Source organism: Nestor notabilis, unplaced genomic scaffold (assembly GCF_000696875.1).
Source record: "Nestor notabilis isolate BGI_N333 unplaced genomic scaffold, ASM69687v1 scaffold4348, whole genome shotgun sequence".
Taxonomy (NCBI): domain Eukaryota; kingdom Metazoa; phylum Chordata; class Aves; order Psittaciformes; family Psittacidae; genus Nestor; species Nestor notabilis.
This window is the reverse complement of record NW_009939471.1, coordinates 87,970-111,734: the sequence shown is the minus strand read 5'-3', so window position 1 is coordinate 111,734 and position 23,765 is coordinate 87,970. Positions and strand designations below refer to the sequence as shown.

Sequence of the window (23,765 nt, the reverse complement as noted above, 5' to 3'; positions counted from 1 at the left end):
GAAAATGGAAGTAAAAACACCACTCTCACTGCAAGTTTGTAAAGAACGCTGATATAAAGAAAATATTATGTAAAGATTAATGAGATGAGCTTCCTATATTCATAGAATCATAGAATAGTTTGGGATGGAAGGGACCTTCAAAGGTCATCTAGTCCAATCCCCCTGCAATGAGCAGGGACACCTTCAACTAGATCAGGTTGCCCAGAACCACATATATTGTTAGCATAAAATGTACCATTTATATTACACGCATAAATTTAGGCATGTTTGGGTTTTTTTCTTCAAAAGGTAGTATTGGTAAAGTCTTGGCTGCAACGCCTTGAGGAAACTGTGTACAAAACGGTGCGTCTCTGCATCACAGAAGCAATACTGGCTTATGATGAGAAGCAGAGAGAACAGTGGGGCTTTAACTATCCAGCCCACTGCACTTAATCATTCACAGATCTGGTGAGCTTTGGATGTAGAAATAGCATTTGATAGGCTGGAAGAAAGCTTGGCCTCAGCGCTGGAGGATTGCCAAAAGAAGCAGGTATGGACATCATTTTTTTGTTTAATTTTGTGAAAATAAGGACAGTGTGAAAAGGGTCTCAAAAAGATATGAGTGGCATATTTAATAATTTTAATCCTTTAGTAAATAAACTGCTATCAGCATCTACTGAAAAAAAATATGCCTTTTGCTTTCGATTTCTGTTATCTCATGGGCATTTTTGTCACATCTTAATTACTGGGTTTTCTGAGTGATTATTCTGAACTGAGATGAAAGGTCAAACATCAGCCATGACAGTGTGGCAAGAACAGAGTGTGCAAGCAGTATGCACGCATATATTAAACCCATATATTTGTGTAAGGAAGCCAAAACTGTTGGGTTTGTTAGTGTCAAACCAAACAGTTTAATATTGTTAGTTTTAGTTACACTTCAGAAGGGCACCTTCTGCCATTTGATTTTTGTTTCACTGTTGTTTACCTCCAGCTTCCTTGAATGTGTTTGTCCTGGTGTGGGTATTCTTCCTTTGTGAAAACTTTAAGTAGTTTTGGTGTTCTATTCCAACCTAGAATATCTGCCGAAGTTAAATACAGAATTGGAAAGGCACTTTAAAGAGGGGGTGGAAATCTGATAGAGATGCCTAAAATTATCCCTGTAATTGAGAAAATGTATAAAGGTTAAATTTTGTTTGCTGGTTCTCATAGTACAAGAGGTAACAGGCACTACCTCAAGCTATTAGGTAGCAGACTGTACAAAGAGTGGTCTAGGAAAGACCATGTGGACCTCTGCAGATGGCAGCTCACTGCAACAAAGAAGTGGAGCTTTGGGTGTGTTAAAAGAAAGATGCCAGAGATATTTCAGGATGCTTGATAATTTCATTCAAAACATTGCTATTGATATATCCTTCATGAGTGAGATACAGAAAAATAGGAAACATGGTGAAATTGCCTGCTGGTTTTATTTTAGTAAGCATTTTCAAAATCTGTCAGGGCTTAGGCTGCAATTCTCAAATAGCTTGTTTGCATGGAGTATTATCTTCTGGACCTTTAACTCTGTCTCAGTAAAACCAGCACCTGTAGGAGTTTTTGTATATTATAAAGAATAATACAGAAAATGTAATGTTTGAGGTCTCACTAATTCATCCATCCACTTTCAAGCTGGCGTTTTAAAACATGTACAAGCATAGTTCTGTCTCACACCAGCTACCCAACAAATTATATCTTTCTCATAAAGTTAGTTATATTTACCTCCTTAGAATTAGACGCAGTGGCTGTATAGGGTTTTTTCCCTGTTAATATGAAATCTGAAAAATTCCAGAGTCAACTGTGTAGTTCTGTGTAGTCATTCATACTATTTTGTGATCTTCATTGCTTTGCCTATTTTTGAAGTGTAAGTCACTGATCTTTCCTAAGTTCTGTTTTCAGTTTGCTAATAAGTGTTCTCATGCAATTACCACGGGTTTTGCAGAGTCTGGTGCATATCTCTATGGAGATCAGAACCACAAAATTTGCAATTCAGCTTCATGCACATCTTCCTATCCATCCATTCCCCCTACGCTACCTGGTTGACCATTTTCAGTATTTGTGTTCATCTGGATTGTCAATGGTTTAGCTGTTTAAATGCCTGTTTAAACCAGGTTTTCTTCTGGCATCTCATGTTTATTATCAGTAAATTTGTACATACTAGAAGCCAGTTTTTGTGGTGATTTAATTCATGGAGTAGGCAGAAGTAATTTTTAGTAGTGATGATGGTAGATGGTGCTGTGATCCGTCTGATTTTAGAGGGTTACCTAAACCTTTCAGGTTATTTAGCACGGTAATAAAGACCATTTAACTGCTTGGAGAACTTTACTGGGGTGATCAACAGAAAATAATTCACACCATAGATATCTACGCCAGAAATGTATTAGCAAGTCTTGTACCTCAGAAGATATGTGTTTGGATCAGCTATATTTTTCATGCACTGTTTTAGTGGTATTTACAGGAATTAATAGTACTTAAGCCAAGTTTGGATCTGCCTTGGGCCACCAGGATGGTGGAGGTGGAATAGGTATAATCATGAAGACAGCCTGTTTCAGAGCTGTGTGCCATGCCTGCATTTTTATGGGCTATTGCCTTCTGAATTTAAAAATTATCTGGAAGAAGTCAAATGTCAACTTTTATCTTACTTCTGGGAATGTGTCAAACTTCTATTAGGCTTTCTGTGAGCAACAGGATTATTTCCTTTAAATTTCAGACCATCCTTGGACATCCGGAGGGTCTTTCTTGTGTCTTATTCTGTCGTCAGTTGTTCGATATGTGTTTTGCTCACTTCTTAGAGGTGTACATGTACAGCTCCAGAGCAAGGCACTCCTCTCCTGTGGTGACTCTTTATAAGGGCACATAATTACAGTTCTGAGTGTTTATTTAAACCAAAGTTCTCACTCCGTGTATAATTTTGTTCAGTTAAAACTAAGGTGGCTGGCATATGTTGCTGGTTTGAATGAACAAAACATTTCACCGGATGGGGGTTGAAATAGGAAAGTCTTCTCATTTTCCTTCTGAACTCCTGAGCCTCAGAAATAAAATGGATTTCTAAGATGGCATTAAGATAAGAAGAAACAAGGCTTGAGGGGTAAAGAGAAGCTCATTCTGGTTGAAGTAATATCTTCTCCCATGCAAAGACTCTGTTATTTGTAAGGAGAGGTTTTGACTTAATAAGTGGCAATGTGTTCTGCTGTAACAGCTCTATTAAAAAGATCTTGCGTTACACTTGCATCTGTATAAAGGCATAAATGCCTCGAGGTGTGTCTAATCCTTTATAGGTGGTTGTAGTAGTTATTAGTCATAAGTGGCTAGGAATGAGGTGTAAGACCTACTGATGACAGCGTAGCTTTGTGATGGGTTGCATCTCTTTCATCTGAATAGCTCCTACCTGGCATAATGTCTCTGCAATAGCTTTTTAGGTCACCAGTTGTGGAGCTTTTGCTTGGCTGTCACACCTATGCCATGGATGGGATGACGCCCAGAAACACAGTTTTGCCAACATGTGTGATGCTCAGTTTCAGTACTTTTATGAGTACTTAGGAAATATCCCTCGGCTAGTTATTACACCTTTGACTGGCAGGTAATGACTGTTACTAATAGCAGCGTCTGCTTTATCTGTTTCACTGAATAAAAAGTTAAATGTTTCTTAGAAGTTCAGAGTTCTTTCATACCTCATCTATTTTATGAAGTTACTAAGTCACAATATATTTGAGCATACGTGTGCATGTAGGTGTGAATACTTAAGTAATGGTATGATTTTAGTGTCCATTATTTTAAAATAACAAATATTTATTGTGTAGCTTAATGTATATTTTTTTCATGTGTTAAAGTCCCAAATCACTACTTTTTGTTTTCACATCATATTTCCCTTTTTCTGGAAATGTTTTGGCTCCAGAATGAAATTTCTTGTCAAAATCAGTGATTCAGAAAGATGCACACAACAGTCCTGAGGGAACAGTTCTGGGGGCTCAAGTCTTTGAAATAGGCAAAGCAGCAGCTAAAGCCTCTTGTTTCCTGTCCTGTGTGACCACTGATAAGCTATTCCTTCCTGCTAAAAAATGTCGATGTGGTTGATTTTCGAATCTAAAATAAGCATTTCTCAACAAGTGCCACATCATGATTTTACGTGAACGTAAAAGAAGTACATGAAATTACAGTGAGAAAGCAGACTAAGACTAAATCACCCATGACACATAAAGCTTGAGGAAAAAAACCTCCTGACCTTGTAGATGTTCTTTGCAATGCTAATAATAACTTTTCTCATGTTAAGGTGTTACATTACTCTAACCCAGCCTCTCCACCTAACAGTGAGTGGTGCTCCTGCAGGACCAGACAGCACAGGTGAAACAGAGATCACCAAAGATTTCGGCCATGCCTTTGGTACTGTGGTATACATCTTCAGCTTTTCTGAGCAGATGGTTTACAAGGTGAGAGATGTTCTGCCTAGCAGTACCAAAATTGTTGTTTAGTTTCTTTTTCCTGTGAAGTCCATTGGAAATTGTTGTTTTCACGAAAAAAATGCTGAATCTTTCACTTTTGATATTAGTCTATAGGGAATACCTATAAAAGTTTGATCCAACAGGAGCTTTGAATTCTATTGCATCTCAGTAGAAGTCAGTGATGGCAGTGCAAGTAAAGCCTATCCACTATGCAATTAGGAACAAGAAAAAGAAATTAGTATTTTAGCAGTTCTTCTTTATTGTCATTTTCAGGCTATGAATAGTGAACAACAAAATCTTCTTCAGGTGTTCCTCTGAAATCATTTGTAGATGCAATGAGGGAATAGATGGTAACACTAAATCACCTGTGTAATAACACTACCTTAAAATAACTTCCTCTTCAAAATGTAGCAATAAAAGCAAATGAACTCCTGGCCCTCCAGGAATCCAATTAAAGCTTCAGTGTTGAAACTATGGTCCCATTGAAGTCCCACCATGTGAAGTCATTGCATCTTATGGGTGAGAAGTTTGGTGGGATTCAACTTTACAAGAAGTCTTAGGGTTTCCAGGTTTTCCAAGTGTTTTTGAGATATGCCTTGTGTTTCCACTGTCATGTGTTCTCCTTCCTCTGCTTCCTTTACTTAGTATTGTCTCTTGGTCTTTTCAAACCCACCACATTCCTACCAGTCCCATTTATTTCACATCTCAATAGATAACCCCTCCTATGGACATACTTCAGCCATAGGCACTCCTTGTTACTCTAGTAGCCCAGTTTTTTCCTTCCAAATTCAGTGCTGGCCAGAGCAGTCATAGATTACTAAAAGCTGGTGCCTACTAGGGAAATGATTCTGTTTGCTCAGCTCTAATAAACTTTCCTAGACATTTGTTTTTGTCTGTTGTGAGGGACAGGATCCAGGTCCTGGCGCACCTTTGTCATCTACCCCCCTGAAAGCTGGCTTCGTAGGATACAGTTGTTTACATCTAATCCATAGATAAAATTTTTGTGCTACCTTTCTTATAATGGATTTTTTTCCCTTGGTGAAAACATCACATTAAAGTAATCAGTTGCAATATTTATTACCATGAACCCAGGATATGTAGGTGAGACAGAACTACCCAAAAACCTCAAAGCTCTGTTCAGGCAAGTATGTTATAGTGTACATTTATGGTATACTAGTATATCAAGTCCACACTTACAGTACTATCCCACCTACTCTTACTAACCTTGCTTTGCAATGAAGTGCAATTTCTGTTTCCTTCAAAATTTCTGTGGAAAAAAATAATCAGTATTCATGTTGTGTTTGTCTGTACACTGTAATGACAAGGGAAATTAAATGTATAACTTGTTTTGGATTCTTTTAATCTACCTTAAATTTTAAAAGTACCTTTGAACACATGGAATGTACCTAAATGTGTGCAAGAATATTCATTGTTTTGTGGTAAATAGGAATCCTAGTAAAAGGGCCATTTGAAAAGTGTCTAGCTATCACATTCTTCTATGGGTATGTGAGTATTCATACATGTTTTATAACTACCAGCTGAAAATGAAGCTGTATACTCTTACCTAGTAAGATATTGAATATGTGACTGTTGAGAAGAAAAATTCATATGCTTTTGGACACTATAGGACAGCCCATTATCTTTTTCCTAAAACATAATAATGTTTTAGATCTTAATACTAATATTTCAAGGAATAAAGTTTTGAATTTAAAAGACCTGACTGCATTTTGCATGCTGCGCTTGGTGAATTTGTATCAAAATGGTGTTTCTGAGAGTGAATTAATTCCACAAGTGGGTACTGCAGCAGGATGGGCAGTAAAATGATGCCAATTTATTCCAACAAAGTGTTAGAGCTGCACTTAGAATGATGTGGTAATGGTCTTTGACTTAAATGGTGCACGGCTTGCTTAAAAAAAGTTGTTGCTTGAAATCCTTGCTCTTGCATTAACACTTTTCACTGATTTAATCAAGACTTGAGAAAAAAAGTTATTCTGTGATTTCGTTTTTCAGCATACTGAAGTTCAATGGGCCAAGCTGCAAGGCATTGCCAGGCTGTCTGAAGCGGCACAAGTATAGATGTGCTATCTAGGATCTGCTTCTCTGAGCAGTAAATACCTTTCATATTTAAAAGATAGAAACTTAGAGGAGAACCAGGCATCACTGTTGCTTCTGTGAGCAGGTTGAAACACAGCTACTACTTCCTTCAGTATTAAAACTTCATCAAGATTTTGGTGTATTTTATTATTTCTGCGTTAGTCATGGAATTCCTGACGCCATACTCCAAGATTTCACTGCAGAAAGACACAAAGTCTGCTAAAGTTAGAAAGCTGTTTCATCTTTCATCAGGCACATCTCATCCCCTTGCCAACCAAACATCCTGCTTCAGATGGCAGGACCAGGCAGTAGCAGCAATTAGCTTTCTTGTTCTTTGAGCCTAAATTGCAATGATTTGTAACAAGCACTTAAGTAACATCTGTTTACAAGGAGGAGGTTAGAATTTGAATTCCTGGGCCTCTACAAAGACTGTTGCTGAATCAGACCCCATAGTTGGGTCTCAGCAAATGGAAAGAGACAATGAGAAATGCATCCTCCTTCCGCGTAACTGGTTTTTGGTGGTGGTGGAGATTTTTAGTATTTCACAACTTAGTTGTTGCTTTACCAAGCCTTCTCATTAACTGCTATGGAAGAAGTCTTCAAGGCAAAGCAGGATTGGTGCACACCAAGGGTGTGTAAGGGATATGAAAAGCAAGGGGTATGAAATAATATTAATTAACAATATCTCTACTGAAAGATAAAGTAAAATCATTGCTTTATTTGCTGTGCTTTCTATTATGGTTTAGTTTGTTTTCAAAATATATTTGCTACGTAGAGCCAAAGTGTTACCTTTACTTGGCTTCCACATAAAATAAAAAAAACATTTGTAATTAAAGTATGATCTGCTGCATTTGGGACTGAGGAATTCAGTTCAGTAACTAAGGTCTGTAATAGCTCTCATCCATTGTACAATGCACAGGAAAGGTGTGAGGTAGCTGGTAAAGCATTGACTCCACATATTTGCCACCTAATAAAATCTCACAAGGGAGAGAAGTTATATTAAATGCTACTAGCATGATATTTATTGTGCAATCAGTTGCTCTGTTTGAATGAAAGATATTGGTTATGGTAGGTAGGAGAGCATATAATTTTTTATAGTTGACTGCAATACATATAGCAGCCCTTGTTTGGGCTTATGAAGAAACGCTTCTTATGGAATAGTTTACTTAAAAATAGTTTAACAGTGGAGTACTTACTCTTTTTCTAGAGTACATGTTACTGATTTCTGGCAGAACTACAATGCTGGACTAAACCACTAAGTCTGCATTTTGTCATATTTAAATATGAATGGGAAACAAAAGAAATCTTCGTATTTGTCAGTAGTAAGAGAAGTCCTCTAAAGGGCAAATTGCTGTTTTGTAGCTGACCTGAAAACAATATTCAAGATCTCTTCTCTGCTGCTATGTAACTGAAGTAGTGATATTTAATGATGAAATTGTTTAGCCTTTGCATTGCTGCTTTGTGCTTTTTTTTTTTCCTCATTTTGTGTTACTCCTTTTTTTCCTCATTTATCTCATTAAAATGGCTGCGGTTCTATCATAAAAATTTGAATTGAAGGTTCAAAGGTGAAGCCTGCAGAGGCAACCATAACATCATATAAAAGCATTAAAGCCCTCCAAAAATTGAAGTCCATTAAAAAACAATGGTATTTTTAGCAATGGCAGGGTGTTGCACTTGACTTCCAGACCCTGTACAGCTGCTGGCCGTGTCCTCCAGCTGTGAGTGGCAAGTGATGCTGCTGCACATGGTGCCTGCTCTAAGTTTCAGTAGTACCTGTCTCGCAAGCCCTGCGTTTCTCAGCTGCCTCCTTTGTGTGCAGCAATGTTACTGAATACTAACAATCAGCAGTGCCTAATTAGCTCCTTTTGCTTTGAAGTAAGGTCCTTGTTAGCTCTGACTGACACTCTTAATTGTGACTCTCTTGAGCTCTGTTTTTAAGATTGTTTGCACACACAGTCATTTCATTTAAGTGACTTATTGTTACCATGTTTAAATACTAATCTGTGTTTTTGGATTATGGGATTTGTTTTCTCCCTCAAACTCTGTGCCATGGTTGTCCCTGACATTGAACTGCTCTCTGAAATTATGTTGGTTGTTAAAGGCTTTATTGATGCATGTCTGTTAGCCAGGAAGTTTATTACCTTGTATACTCTCTGCAGGGAGTTGCTATCTAAACAGGTGAGGGTCTTTTTGGGCTTCTGGGTTTGATATGTGTTAATTAACACATACTCTGTACCAGTGCAGCTGGGACATTGTATAATAATAGTGAGGGTTTGTGTATATAGTCTTAACTTTTATTTTGAAGACATTTTAAATTAGATGTCCATCCTTATTAAATTGTCAGATACAAATAGAGAAGAAAGTGCCTTTCCTCTGATCTTGGGACATTTGTAATGTGTTGATTTTGCATTAAATAATTTTATATTGCTGCTTCATACCTGATGATGGCTGAACTACATTGTGCTGTTGTGTAATAAATATATGAGAAACAAAATTATCTGTTGGAAAGAGAAAAACCTTGTAAGTGTAAGAATTATTCTGAAAATCAAATAATATACTATTTGGATGAATGTTTCTTTAAATTTTGCCCAGTAAAACAGTGGAGAACTGTTTAAAAAATTGATAAAAAGCATTTCTAAATAATTTAATTATTATACTAGAAAGAATTAATATTCAAAATAATTTTCATAAAAATCTACAACTTGCAAAACTTGGAAAGTGTATCATTTCTTCCCTGTATGTATGCTCTTTACTCATTTCCAACTGCGTATTTTTTTACAAGACATTCTGAACATTGAGTTTTATTAGTGGAATAAGAACTCAAAAAACTCTTCAACCTTAAGCCATAAACCCTAGCAAACAGGGCCATTAGGAAAGCAAAAGCAACTTTATTTTTATGCCCGCATAATTTTAAAATTATCTCTAAATATCCTGAATTTTTCCTGGCTCATTCTTACAATGTTTCTAGACATAGTGAATTTAAATCTTGTATATCTTAAGTTGTTAATATTGTCTCTTTTACCAAAACAGGGATTCCTCAACTCTAATGATTACTTTGTCCTGGAGTCTTTTTTATTTCAGAAAAATCATTTATACCATTGTTTGCCACTTCAATATTAATAATAGTAATAATAATAGTATTAACATATGAAGCAAAAGCCACAATGTTCTTGGGTTGTTTGTTTTCAGTTTTTAAATCTCATTTGGTTTACTGTTAACGGGAGAAATAAATCCCTTTGACAAAAATTCTGGCCTGCTGCAGAAAATACACACCAGTTCAGAGAACTCTGAAAATACTGGTCCAGTGTTGGGGCTTTTATGACTTTCAATATACCCTTGGGGCACTGGGATCCTAGCCTATGAAAACTGTTTTAGAACAGATTTGTCATGGCTTCCAGTACACATCCCGTGAAGGAACACTCTTCTGGTCTGGTGGTGTCATGGCAAATAGCCTGAATGTCTTAAACTCCTTGCACACAGGACAATCCACACAGCAGGCTGCTCTAAAAATGAGTAACTTGCTCTTTAATAACTCATCAGACAGCAACACAAAAAAGAAAACTGAAAAAAAAGAAAACCCAGCTTACCTAAAGCTCATTAAGCTCAGTATATTCCTAAATTTCCTGTTTTCCTAATCAGCCCTATGTTTAACTTCTTTGCCTAGGTGTACCATTTCTAAGATGTGGATATTAACTTTCATTGCAGATACTCAGGATCTTTAGTTCCTCAGAAAGAAAAAACAAGGAGACAGAACAGACCTAAGGACCAGGTAAAATCTTCACTTAAAAGCATCTAAGAGTAGGAGCCACTTCTGGTATTTTGCCTTTGAATAAAAACAGAGTCCTAAACAGAGAAAGATTTAATGCTCTTGCAGTATGTGGTTTACCATCCTTTTCCAGGTGCTTATGTGAGCCTTAAGAGACTTCAATTTGCTTAAAATAGTGACAGATGATATTCCAATTTTCATGGACCTGATCAGTGACCTGTTTCCATCTCTGGATGTTCTGAGCAAGAGGAACCTACAATTTGAACAGATGGTTAAACAATCTACCCTGGAGCTTTACTTGCAGCCTGAAGAGAGCTTTATTCTCAAAGTAAAAGAATTCATTGCCTTTAATTACTCCCCTTAAGAGTTTCAATCAAAATAATTGCAAATGGGTTGTGTTAGACATGAAGGTTATTTTTGAGTATGTTACAGTATTGATAAGGTGTCCTCAGTGTCTTGATATTTCAAAGGCATCTTGTCATGGCAGTAATGCTGAACAGTATGATAAATATGTCTGTAAGGAAAGACATATCCTGTTCAAAAAAGCTATTTACAGCAACAAGCACGTTTGCTTACAGTACCAAGCATTTGTACTCTATAGCAAATTAAATGTTAGTGATTATTTATAGGGATAAGGAGAGTAAGGGAGCAAAATGTATAAATAAGAAGGTATGGATTTGGAATGTACATGGCTACATGTGACTTTTGTGTGTTCAGGTATTTCTGTATAATATAATGCACATTATGCTATACAAATTAAGAACTTGCATATACATGTATGTATACAGGTATACTCCTAAGAATTAGTTGTCTACAAGCTAAATCTAAACACTAATTTTAGTTTGAATTACAGACAGAGTGAAAAGGTGAAACTTAGAAACACTGGTCTGTATATGGACCAAGTAAGAAGTGCGTTTATTTGGACTACTAAATATATTCCCACCCTCCTTCAAGGAACATCCACATCTGCTGTATGTGATAATCTGCTGCTTACGTTTGTTAAGGTATATTGAAAACTGGAATAACCAAGCTGGTTAAATGTGATTGATCTCAGGATTTATAAAGGGTTTTCTGTTCTTGTCCATCTTGTTCCATTATCCTGGAAGAAGGGTGAAAGAGAATAAGCTGTTCAAGGCCAGGTTGGATGGGGCTTTGAGCAACCTGGTCTAGTGGAAGATGTCCCTGCCCATGGCAGGGGGGGCTTTGAACTAGATGATCTTTAGGGTCCCTTCCAACCCAAACCATTCTATGATTCTATACCTTGAGGTATTATGAACCTTCCAATTGGCCTTCTATAGAGTATTTTGATTCCTGTTAACTGGGTGAATCACAAGATGAGCACTGAGGAACACGGACTTTTGAAAAAACAATGTGGATGCTCTTTGACAAGATAGAAATCCATAAACAGACAAGCTATTTTGACTCTGTGGCTCACAGAACTATTTATTTGGAAGAAATGTATTACTTTAGTGAACTGATATTGTATTTTGCCAAATTATAGTTGCACAAACATTCTAAGGGTGGAATTCTCTCTGCTAAATTGATGGCAAAATTGTGATGGCTGTCCTCTGTCTCTGGGCTGGCACAATCCAACAGGACTGTGTGGCTGTCTAGCAGAATAGGATTTGCTCTTGTTGAGGTAACTGCAGTCATTAATTTAAGCCAATTCTCTTCCTATTTTCTGGGAGACAAATAATGTTGCTTGATACAACATCAGCTGAGCTGAGGCAAATCTGCCAAGGAAGGTGTAAATTTTTTTTTTTCTGTTAAAGGGAATAGGAAAGTGGATGGGAAGATAATTTTTGTGAATAATTGTGTCTCTGTAATCAGAAGGACAACAGGAGAGGAATGGCACTCACTGTGTATCCCTTCTGTGTGGTAGGTTGTTAAGCTGAAGGAGCTACTGGCAGTGTGTCACTCTGTGTGTATTTTTGGAAATACAGGGACTAGAAAGAATGATGTACCTGCCTACCTAAGCAGCATGTTTTCTATCTTACAGTGTAAAGAAATTGCCATGGCTCTTGCAGAAAACATTCTGTGTGCTGCTTTGCCTTAGGCTGCAATGTAGTAACACCCTGTTCAGGCCCTCCCATCAGCCACATGATGCAAAGTGGCAAAGCTCAAACATTACAAGCAAATTCTACATATTGTGTTGTTTGCATATCCCAAAGGAAAATTAATTGTGACATCACATAATGAGCATTCAATTTGACAGATACGTTAAGTAATACTTCTTTCTGGAAGAAGCAGCAGGATGGTTTAATTAGACTTCTACACAGAAATAGCAGAATATATTGCCAAAACACTAGGCAAATACTTCTAATAGATGTTTGCCCATTTCTGCTGCTAAATTTTGGCAGCTGCATGGATTTTATTCTCCATTTAACACTTTGTATTAGAATCAACTGTCGAGTACAACCATATCAGAATGGGAGTCCCTTAGTCTTAATGGAAATATGGGACTAAGCTGGCACAGAGGAATGAGTAAATTAAGGTGAACAGTTGATTGAGCACAGGGATTTGCAATCAGAGACACAGCTCAGAAGAAAGTCAAGAAAGATTCCTATTGTTATCAAAATTAGGTCACTAATGTGCAGCCTGTTCCTCTGCTTCAGGTGCTGAAAGTTCTTCATCACACAAATGTGAACATGAAACAAAAGCCTGTGCAGAATGACCTTAACCCCAAAGTTCCAACAACTGATGAACTATTTGGTTTTATACACCATGCAATTCAACAATGGAACCATGGCAAATAGCAAACATGTTCTTATTAGAACCTGTTCCTGGGGGCATTGTTCTCCATCAGAAATGGACAATGCTAGAATTCAGAGACAGTTGGACTGAATTCTTGTGTTTTTCTGTGTTCTGATGCAATGAGATGTGGGTGCATAGCGCTGGTGGTTGTGGAACAGCTGAATGGGGAGGCAGGGCAGGATGTGTTAAAGGGCAAGTTATTTTCTCCCCAGACCCATGAAACCTCCCCTTTCTCACCCATATCATTAAGACTAATGACATATTCTCCTGTAATCAAACCAGAAATAGGTCATTATTACATAAAATGCAGTCATTTTGCTGTATCAGGTGTTCACTGAAAACATTTTTTCATTTTACTTTGAATAATCACCTAATAAGCAAGCAAAAGAAAAGAGCATAGGTTTGATGCTACAAAAGGTTCTTGTTTCAGTGATGCATTAAGTCTTCTGAAGTTTTAATTGCTGTGCAGTGTTGTTATTTAAGCACTAAAGTGGTGGGATTCTAGTGAAATATAATTTGCAGGTCTCCTGTCATCTCTTGAGAGAACAAGCTAATATTACCCATGAGGGGCTAAAATGGTTCATTTTAAATGGGGAGATAGATCCCATGTGGACTGAGTTGCACAACACTTTTATGGATGATAACAAGGTGAGCAGATGAGAAGGACATTGACTTCCCCTCTACCTGTTTTCACATTTTCCTCCTTTCTTTTTTTTTTTCCCCAGGAATAATTTGCAGCATGAATTCCTGTTTTTCTTCTGTCCCTATAATTTCTTTGTTTTTCAGTTTATTATTATTGCTTAGTAATATTTTAGCATCTGTTTAATACACAATGTCTTGCTTTGTACAACAGTCTTAAAGTAGCCTAAATATACTGTAAGGGTGATTGTGCCTCCTAGTGTATGAGTTGATGTAATTCAAGATGTCCACCATAGCATTATTGAAACTGGTATTTGGAAAGACTCTCAGTAAAATAGATACAAATTTCCATTGGTGAAGTCCTTTCATCACTGCACTAAGGTTGGTGTTAAGAAATTAAATAAGTCAATTTAAGAACTAGCAGTAATATTCAAACTTTTTATTCCCTTATTCATTATTCAGCTAAACCAATTTGGTTGGCTGTCTGAAATGTTGTAATGTAATTAAATATAAATCTAAAATCTGAATGTAACCTTAGGAAGGTGATTGTAGTTTAGCTCATTCTCTTATGTTTAAGTTCTTACAACAGGAAAGTTTATTTAGTGACACGGTCTTTGGTTACTCAGCAAGGTGTCTGTCTGGGGCTAGCCGTATAGCCTAACTTTAGCTAATGGACAGAAAGTGGCTTTTCCAAGGGACATTTCAGAACACCTAAGTTTAGGTTCCTGCTCTGAATAATTTTCTGTTTCTTTCCATTTACACTGAGAGAGTCTTTACCTCTCCTGCTTTTAGCAGCTTTCAGCAGAACTCACACCGGTAGAGCAGGCTAGTCATCTTTTGAATTAAACTGTGGAAAAACTCATACAGGATCAAGTAAAACCTCTTGAATTTGTGCTTCTCTGCATTTCTGAAGTAAAAAAAATATAGCAAAGTTTGAATAAAGTTTGTTCAGCTACATTAAAGAAACAGTGTATGTGCATTGTGTTGCAGATGATCCTTGCTCCTTTGTGGGGCTAGAATAAATGTGTGATTGCCCTGATCATGTTCTTTTAGCCAGTGTATCCTAGCTTGCCTTTGTTGAAAAATTTACTGATGATTTCTAGCTTCCAACCCTTACAAGCAACGAACATGTCCCTATGACTCTGTCAATGTGCCTGCTATTTGAGGTATACCATTGAAGAGCTGCAACCCCAGCTACAGTAGTATCCAGAGGTGGTATTCTTCAGCTGAACACCCAGGACCTGGGGGTGAAATCTGTGAGTATCTCACAATATTAACTAACGGTTTTAAGATATATCTTGAAGATTAATGGGAATAGACCCCATTACTTGTATTAGTTCTTCCTTCTAGCTTTTATTCTGATAATAGCGGGATGAATTAGTTGGTGGCTATGTATATTCTCAAATACAGAGTTCAGAATATTTCACCACCAGTTATTTTCCCCTCTTATGTGTGCTGCTTAATCAAAGCAGTAGGGTGGTGGGATGACCCTGGCTGGATGCCATCTGCCCACCAAGCTGCTCTGTCACTCCCCCTCCTCAGCTGGACAAGGGGTGAGAAAAACATGACAAAAGGCTTGTGGGCTGAGATAAAGACAGGGAGATCACTCAGCAACTGTTGTCATGGGCAAAACAGACTCAATTTGGGGAAATTAATATCATTTATTACCAATCAAAATCAATTAAAATCAGACCAGGATAATGAGAAATACAACCAAGTCTTAAACCACCTTCCCCCTACACCTCCAGGGTAATGAGAAATACAACCAAATCTTAAACCACCTTCCCCCTACACCTCCCTTCAACTTCACTCCTGAATTCTCTACCTCCTCCCTCTGAGAGTGGTGTGGCAGGACAGTGAATGAACGTCAGCTCATCATACATTGTCTCTGCTGCTCCTGCCTGCTCAGGGAAAACTCCTCACACTCTTCCCCTGCTCCAGCATGGGGTCCTTCCCATGGGACACAGTCCTCCATAAACTTCTCCAGCATGAATCCTTTCCACAGGCTGCAGTTCTTCACAAACTGCTCCAGTGTGGGTCCTCCACAGGGTGCAGCCCTTCAGGAACAGACTGCTCCAGTGTGGGTCCCCTGCAGGGTCACAAGTCCTGCAGCAAACCTGCTCCAGAGCAGTTCCTCTCTCCATGGGACCAGACATCCTGCCATGACCCTGCCCCAGTGCGAGCATCCCACAGGGTCACAGCCTCCCTTGGGCATCCCCCTGATGCAGCGTGGGGTCCTTCAGGGGCTGCAGATGGAGATCTGCTCCACTGTGGACCTCCATGGGCTGCAGGGAGACAGTCTGCCTCACCATGGTCTTTACCATGAGCTGCAGGGGAATCTCTGCTTCGCACCTGGAGCACCTCCTTCTCCCCACCTTCTTGACTCAGCTTGATGTCTGCAGGGCTGTTTCTTTCATGTATTTTCACTCCAGCTGCAATTGCCTCTGCACAGGAACTTTTAATCCTTTAAAATATGTTATCCCAGAGGTGCTACCACAGTTGCTGGTGGGCTCAGCCTTGGTCAGCAGTGGAGCCGGCTGGTATTGACTTTATCAGATGTGAGGGAAGTGTCAAGCGGCTTCTCAAAGAAGCCACCCTGTACCCACTCTGCTACCAAAACCTTGCTACACAAACCCAAAACAAGTGGTGAACTTGACTGTCTGCATTTTGTAATGCAAATTTGACAGTGCCAAGAAGTTAGTAACTTGGGTACTGTACTCTTACAGCTTTTTAATAACTGTCACCATCTTTGATGGTGTTAAGGACACGGATTTACACCAGCTTGGCTTTTTGTTTCTCTTGCTCCTTTGTATCACAGCACTCCTCTTTTAACTAGTTTTATACCTGTGCTTCAAGCAAATTAAGATAGCAATGTTTTTTCTAAAGAATATGGGGTTCCATGTATAAAAAGGAATTAATTTGGTCAAAGCACTGTATGTTAACTTGAAGCAGCCCAATGGAATCTTTTCCTTTTGCATTTGTTGATCCAAAACTGTTTTTACAAATTTTAATAAGAAGTTAATCTTTCTAACATCTGTCACTTGGTGTTTTTCTTTTCAAGCAGCATTACTACTGTTTCATGTCAAAATTCAATTTTGCAGCATTCCTATGTGTCATCTTTTCAGTCAGTTCTAACTACCTGTGTTAGAGTTGTATGCCATTGGGATGTGAAGCTTTCAGTGTACATATTACCCGGAGACATCTTGTCAGTAGTGGAATTTAATTAAACAGTATGAGTCTGTACAAGCTGCCTACCTAGAGTGGTAAGGATCAGAGGACTGGTGAGGACATAAAAAGGCAATACGATCTCTTACAGCAAACAGGAGTGTAGAGATGGAAACAGTAGGCAGCAAACTGTCCAAATAGAACAGCTGTGAATGAGTAAATAATTGCTTGAAACTGTGTTTGACTAATACTGTGTGAACAAGAGCAGGGGATAAAATTGCCTAATCCTTTTGAATACAGAGTTAGGCACATGGCTACTGAACAGAAGCATGTGCTATAGTTAACAGAATGATAATGAATTTTAGGCTTGGTTGTGGTAGGAACTAGTAGATGAGAAGGGTTACCTTATCTTCAATTATATAGCCAGACTTTTTAGCCAGACTGTGTTATATGTACTACTTTAGATATCTGCAATGCAAGTTATGTTGAATTTGGGTGTCACATAATCCTCAGTCTTGTGTACAATTTATATGCTGGTATTTTAAATAGTTTCTTGTCAAACAACATAAACCAAATACAAAATCCTTGCTCCCACCTGCTTTTTGGTGGGGTAGCCCTCTGAAAGCAGAAGCAATCGTCTAGGTCCTCTCTCTCTGCACTCCCTGGAATAAAGGATGCAGTCAAGGAAAAGGAGTATAGCCATATGCCAGTGTGCTCAGCCATCATAATAGCACCCAGAAATGCTGCAGCTTGATGACCTTTGCATGAACAAATAAAACTGTTGTAAGACTGATGGCACTTACGTTTGACTTAGAGCCAGCACTGTAGTATTTGTGCATTGCACTAAAGGCAGTCACAAAGAACTCTCAGAAGTCAACAAAAGTTTGCATTTCAAAGCTAGAGCGAAGAAATTTTGTATTTTTTCATCTTCTCTCTGATGAATATTTGGCTTCTTCCCAATTTGTTTTGCAGGTATGTTGCCAGCTGGTTAGAAACAAGGAGATTCCACTCTGAAAAGGCTTTGATTAATGTGTGCTTCCTTACTTAGAACAACTCAGAACAAGATTTAAAACTGTTACTCCTATTCCTGAGAAAAGAGTTCAGGTATACATTATGACTAAAACTATTTCTCTTTTAAGAAACTATTTCTAAAACACCCACTGAGCAGGTGGTCTATGCAGGAGTAAAAATGCTTAAAATCACTGTGTATCTGAAATGTATGTGAAATGAAATTGAGAGGTTCTTATACACCAAACCTGGACCCTTATTTTGGAGACTTACAGGGATTCAAAGGTTTCATATTGCAGCAGTCCACTGTAACAAGAAGAAATGTAGTGTGTTTATGGCACTGCACGTAATTCCCAGACTTCTCAGTTCTTGTGTTGCTTCTGTTAGTAATGTCTTAGCTTAGGGTTAGCCATTTCATCTCTCTGTGCAAGCATTCTGCCCCTCTCTAATTAAATTCTCACTAAATTCATTAATGTTAGTTACTCTCGTACTCTGATAATGAGGTGCTACATTATTAAACGTTATTAAAGTACAGAGCTGAGCTCTGCTTCATATATAAATGATCTGATACTGCATATCCATATGTTGACATTTTAAATTTACTTAATATGCCTTGTTATTCTAAACTTTTCGAGTGTTTGCCTGTTTCTAAATAAGTCAATATGAGAGGAGAAAACTAATTATTGATTATGAGTGTTAAGAATTTGCTGTAATAGACATGCCTGAACTGTGTCATCTTCTTCATATGCCTTGCTTTAATTACTGTAGAATGAAGGTATTCTGATACATTTTATCAGGAGACCTCTTCATGCCTTTAACCTGAGAAAGGATCTCCTAGACAAAAAGGAAGCACAGCAAGGAGCTGCTTAAATCTCACTACTTAAATACCTTCTTGAGGTCACTGTCAACTTCCTATGGAGTAAGACTCACAGGTCACTCTCTTCACGTATTTATTCACTACAGACATTCTGTTCTCTGCTGGATTGTTTGCTGACTCCTGAAAATGTGCCTTGGAGAGTTCTATGAGATGTATTCTGTCTTTGCTTGTATCTGGGGGTTGGTGGGGCATTTACTCGAGATCAGGTAAGTTAATGAAAATGTCCATAGTATCTCACTGTGCTTGAAAAACAGATATATATACACACATCTCCTTTCATATTTAAACAGACATAAATGGATAGGTGCATGTGTGTGTATGTATATGCAAGTTTCTACTCATTAATACTGATAGGGTCACAAAGCAATGGCCTGTGCATCTGATATGTTGGCCTGTAGTAATGTCTACTTTAGCAATCAGCTCATTTGTAAATGAGCTAACTTGACAGGAGGGAGCTAAATGCCTGCAGTGTATGACTGGGTGTAGGGTCATTTACTATGCATAAAGAAGCTGTGTTTACTTAAGGAAGTCTTACCTGTTGTAGGGTTTTTTTCTATACTACAGTCCCTGGCAAACAGCAAAAAAGTAATATGAGGGTCTAGCCTACCAAAGTTAAAGCATTTTGTAAAGGGCTGGACAGATGTATGTTTAATATCACTTATTGGGTTTATACTGAGAAATGTAGATATAAGCAAGGCATCATAATGCATTCCCCTTAGTGAGACTTTTTTGTTATGATGCCTTTGTGAAGAAACAAATTTATACATGCATCATCCATAGGTAGAGGAGCACCTTGTCTGAGCTGAAAAATGAGAAGCAGCACATTATTGCATCATAGACTGGGAAGATCTTTGAGTCATATTAACATCTGTTTTCCCATCCTTCAAAAAAACTTGCTATTCTGTAGACATACTCAGAAAGGTCTTGTCTAAAGCAAGTAGTCTCTGTGGTGTTACGGCTATCTAAATTTAAACTGAATTTAGAAGTTTTAAGAAATAAATATTTGGGCTGGATGTGTGAGGCGATAGCCTTAGTGAACTGCCGAACATTTACCCAGCTACTTTCTCACTTGCTCTCCTCAGGAGGATAGGTGGGAAAATAGGCTGGAAAAGACTGTAAAAGTAAATAGAAATACTAATTGAAAAATTAAACCATTAACCTGTTGCATCATCCTTTGTTTCACTGTCAGTTTTGGGGAGATTGGCATTCTTAAAGGTTGAGATGGAACCAATGAATTTCAACTGCAGCCTGATTTCAATATTTTCCTACTAGAAGAAATTGAATACAAATCTTCAAGTAGAAATGCTGTGTGAAAAGTAAACCAGTAGACCATTTTGTTCTAGCAATTCTGCTTCAGAGAATGGTGTATCCTGTTTCATTGCTTTTTAAAATTCAGTCCTAGCCAGAGACAGAAATCACTGTTAGCTTTAAAAACTAAACTGTGTTGTGCAAGTGTTTGATGTTTCTTTTCCCTTTCAATTTCAGGCAATCTTTATTCAGACTTCTGAGACTGCATGTCTTAAATATTTTATTGATTTATTCCTAACAAAAGGCAAAACAGTCATGTTCATTGGAAATCACAGAGTAGAAAAAACAGTGTTTCTAGGCAATAGGCTTATCCTCTCCTACGTCTGGGAGAAGATACAGAAAATAATTTCTCAGTTTTTAAAAATCCCTCAAATTGAAGAAATCTTCAGATAAAATCTTTAGGAGTATTTAAGTTTGTTTAATGCTTAATTTAACTACTTTTACAATCAAATTTTTTAATTTTCTAGCCAGTCTACATTGCTGCTAATAGATCACATTGTCACTATGCTTAAAAATGTAAGTATAAATCCACAAATCTCCATTGAATAAGTTTTTCTGCTGTTTTTTTTCTTTCCTTTCTTGTGTTGATTTTGTTTGTATTCAGGTCAGATAAAAAAATCCCACTTTCAGTCTACTTTGTACATGAGTTTATTCTTTGAAATGTTTCCAAATTCACATTAACATAGAATCCTGCATTAATAGAACTTAATCACCTTTTTGCCCCTTAAAATGAATGGTGAGATTAGGAGAAAAGAAATCTGCTGTGCGTCAGAGTGAGGTCATGAGCTGTTATAAACTGTCATAGCTGCTTTAATGGGGAATCAGCCTTAAAAAGTTTTCAAGTATTCCTCTGATCAGAGGGGGATTTTTTACCTAATGATTGCCACTGCAGCAGGAACCATGACCAAGGCAATACAGCAAAAAAGTATAACACTTTCCATCGCAAATGAAAGCTGATGAAAGGAGCTCTGAGGCAGCAAAGGTTGTGTATTCTTGTTGCAGAAAACTTCTTAAACCAAATAGGTGAATTCAGCATCACAGGGGCTTTTTCTGCAAGTGTATCACACACATCAATGTACTGTGGCATAAAATTTGAGAATTTATGAACCTTTAAGGATTTGCTGTGAAATGTTAGCAATATTCCTTCAGATTTTAAGTCAGTGTTGTAAAACATCAACTGTTCCTTCTAAGAAACAAGAAGAGATGAACAAAGAAGTGGACTCTGCAGCTCTTCCTGCCCTCCACTGCTCTTCAGCCAAGCCTCTCTTGCTAAATGCTCTGCTAGAAAGTGCCTCCACTAATCACAACAGGTGAAGAACTACGTGACAACTCAGAAACAAATACATTATGTTCACTTTCCACTGTGTTTACAACATTTTTTTCGGTGATCTGTGGCAGAATGATTTTGTACTGTCACATCTAGCTCAAAATGACTGCCTCCTCTGTTGTTTTTTGTGTCTGTACAAGGAGCGTACCAATGCTTCTGCCTATAAAATGCATTCTAGTGATACACTGAAATGCCTTTGTGTGTTTTAGGCTACAACTCCAAGCAATTGTTCAGAACAACCAAATTGTTGGGGTTTTTTGTGTTTTGGGATTTTTTTTAATGGAAAGAGACATTCACATCCAATTATACAAATGAGCAATTTAAGTCTCAGTTCAAAAGGAAGAGCTTAAGAGCTGTTATTGTTGAAGTATAGTTATTCACTAAATTGCCATGTTCTTTCCATAGTTTAGAGGTTAAAAGATTTTTCTTACAGATCATATCAGTTCTAATCTACAATATTTTCTACAAGCTCCCATCTTATCTGTATCCATATAACTTTTTTTGAGGTATCTGCTAGAGTGGGTGGAATTAGCTTGTAGTGTTGGGCTTTATTTAGCATTTCTTCAAGGCATATGACTCACCCGCTCTGCCTCTAGAACAGCAGAAGATTTCAGAATGTTACTTGATGGAGGCAGGTTTTGATGCAAACTAATATTGGTACATTAAGTTTGGGGTCTTCAATAGTACTAAAGTCTGGAACACTGCCACAGAGAAGAAATTTGCTTAAACATTTATGTACAATGGGATTTAGCAAAATACATTTTCTTATTGTATTGTATTATAATAATGCAGTATTGGGAAAAAAAAAAAAACCAACCACTGCAACACCAAAAACGAAACGGGAGTAATAGATTATAATTGTGGACATTATTTAAAGTTCAGGTAAGGTCAAGGATCAGAAAGGAGTAATCCTAATTTGGGGTTTAAAAGTACAGGTATATATGCATCTAGCTAAAGGAAGAATAAAATTTTTAAAACTTTTAGGATAATTAATCCAAGTATTTCATATGCACGTAGTTTCTGCAAAAAGCTTTTTCCCCTCTGTGGTAGAAAAGCATGATAATGCAGTCATGGCTTTTTTTCTCCAAATTTATGACCATCCGATTGCAAATGTTTGAAATCCTACACTCTGTCTTGTCCTCCAGCTTACTTTCTATCTGCTTACTTTCTGTGTTGTGATCCATGATAGGATCTCTACACCACATAGGAACAGAAAGCTTCAAGGTGAATTGCTTAAACAGAAAACATACTTTCCCTGGAGGTTATAAACAGTTTTAGAAAAGAGAAGCACAAAGAAAAGGGGCTATCAGGACTCTTGGAAGGAAAGTATCCTTCAGCTTCTCCTGATAGAGCTGCTTAATGTTGACCCCATGAGTTGACCTGATGAGAACAGGGATATCTGAGATACAGAATTTCATTCCCTAAATGCAGCTTGCCAGATATTTAGCCATTACCACCCTTTATCTCGTCATCACCCTGTAAAGACAATAGACAAAATCCACAGAAACTTTATGATGCTGGTTCAAATATATGCTTTTTCTCTGCCATGAGAAAAAAAACCACAGATGATCACTGAAGGATAATTGAATTGGGCAATTAAGGAAATTCCCTTCTTACTCTCCAAAGGACAATTTAAATTTTTGGCAGGTATAATGTATTAGTCTGTGGAAAGATAAAGTTTTCATCAGCTGATCAACTAATCAACTGACTAGAGTTTGATTCTGTTATGGGAGTATCTATATCTTGTGTAAATATTTAATTTTTATTATAAATGCACATTAGATTCTTGTTCATAGACAATCATGTCACTTTCATGTGACATGAATAAAATGTGAGAGACAAAGAATGCATTGTGAATGGTCTGGTGAGTAAAGCAGAGAAGGAATTGGGCATTTAAATAAAAGCTAAATATACAACGTTATCTGTCTGTATATTGTGAAAAGGAGGTGCACAGACAGATAGGCATATATGCTTTTTTTTTTCATTTCTTTTTTTCAAGTGGCCTTTTTAATTCACCTGGAGCTGTGTCACCTGAAGAGCCAGAAACAGTATCTATTGTACAATGCTGCAAATCAAGGCATGCCACCTCATACTCTATGATGAAATTTGCTGTTAATTTTGTCTGCTTTCAACTTTGATGGCTGTGTGCATTCTCAAATTGATTTGAACTTTCTTTGACCATGCTGTAGTCATCCAAGGTTGGAGCCAGTTTCATTAAAAAAGCCTCTGTTTATCATCATCAGAAAGTTTTGTGAGAATGCTATATCTTCATTTCAGCAGAAATGTTGAACAAAAAGTGATAGAAATTGTGGGTCTTGTCTTATTTTTAAAATGTCAATCCTAATTTGATATGCTCCTTTGCCATGATGATCTCTGTTA

At 37.5% G+C, this 23,765-nt stretch overlaps 1 protein-coding gene across 1 annotated transcript in view; it reads left to right on the top strand.

Moving 5' to 3' along the window:
• The window catches only part of DNAH11 (dynein, axonemal, heavy chain 11), a 92,616-nt gene that overhangs the window by 2,273 nt on the left and 66,578 nt on the right, over positions 1-23,765 (top strand). The window contains 17 exon segments of the mRNA XM_010019862.1: positions 289-398; positions 2,317-2,419; positions 3,429-3,589; positions 4,280-4,436; positions 4,556-4,583; positions 4,586-4,691; positions 5,482-5,593; positions 8,586-8,720; positions 9,573-9,607; positions 10,248-10,311; positions 10,442-10,636; positions 12,191-12,268; positions 12,924-13,063; positions 13,590-13,710; positions 14,805-14,948; positions 16,230-16,237; positions 17,839-17,896. Coding sequence (XP_010018164.1) covers positions 289-398; positions 2,317-2,419; positions 3,429-3,589; positions 4,280-4,436; positions 4,556-4,583; positions 4,586-4,691; positions 5,482-5,593; positions 8,586-8,720; positions 9,573-9,607; positions 10,248-10,311; positions 10,442-10,636; positions 12,191-12,268; positions 12,924-13,063; positions 13,590-13,710; positions 14,805-14,948; positions 16,230-16,237; positions 17,839-17,896 — 1,755 coding nt within the window.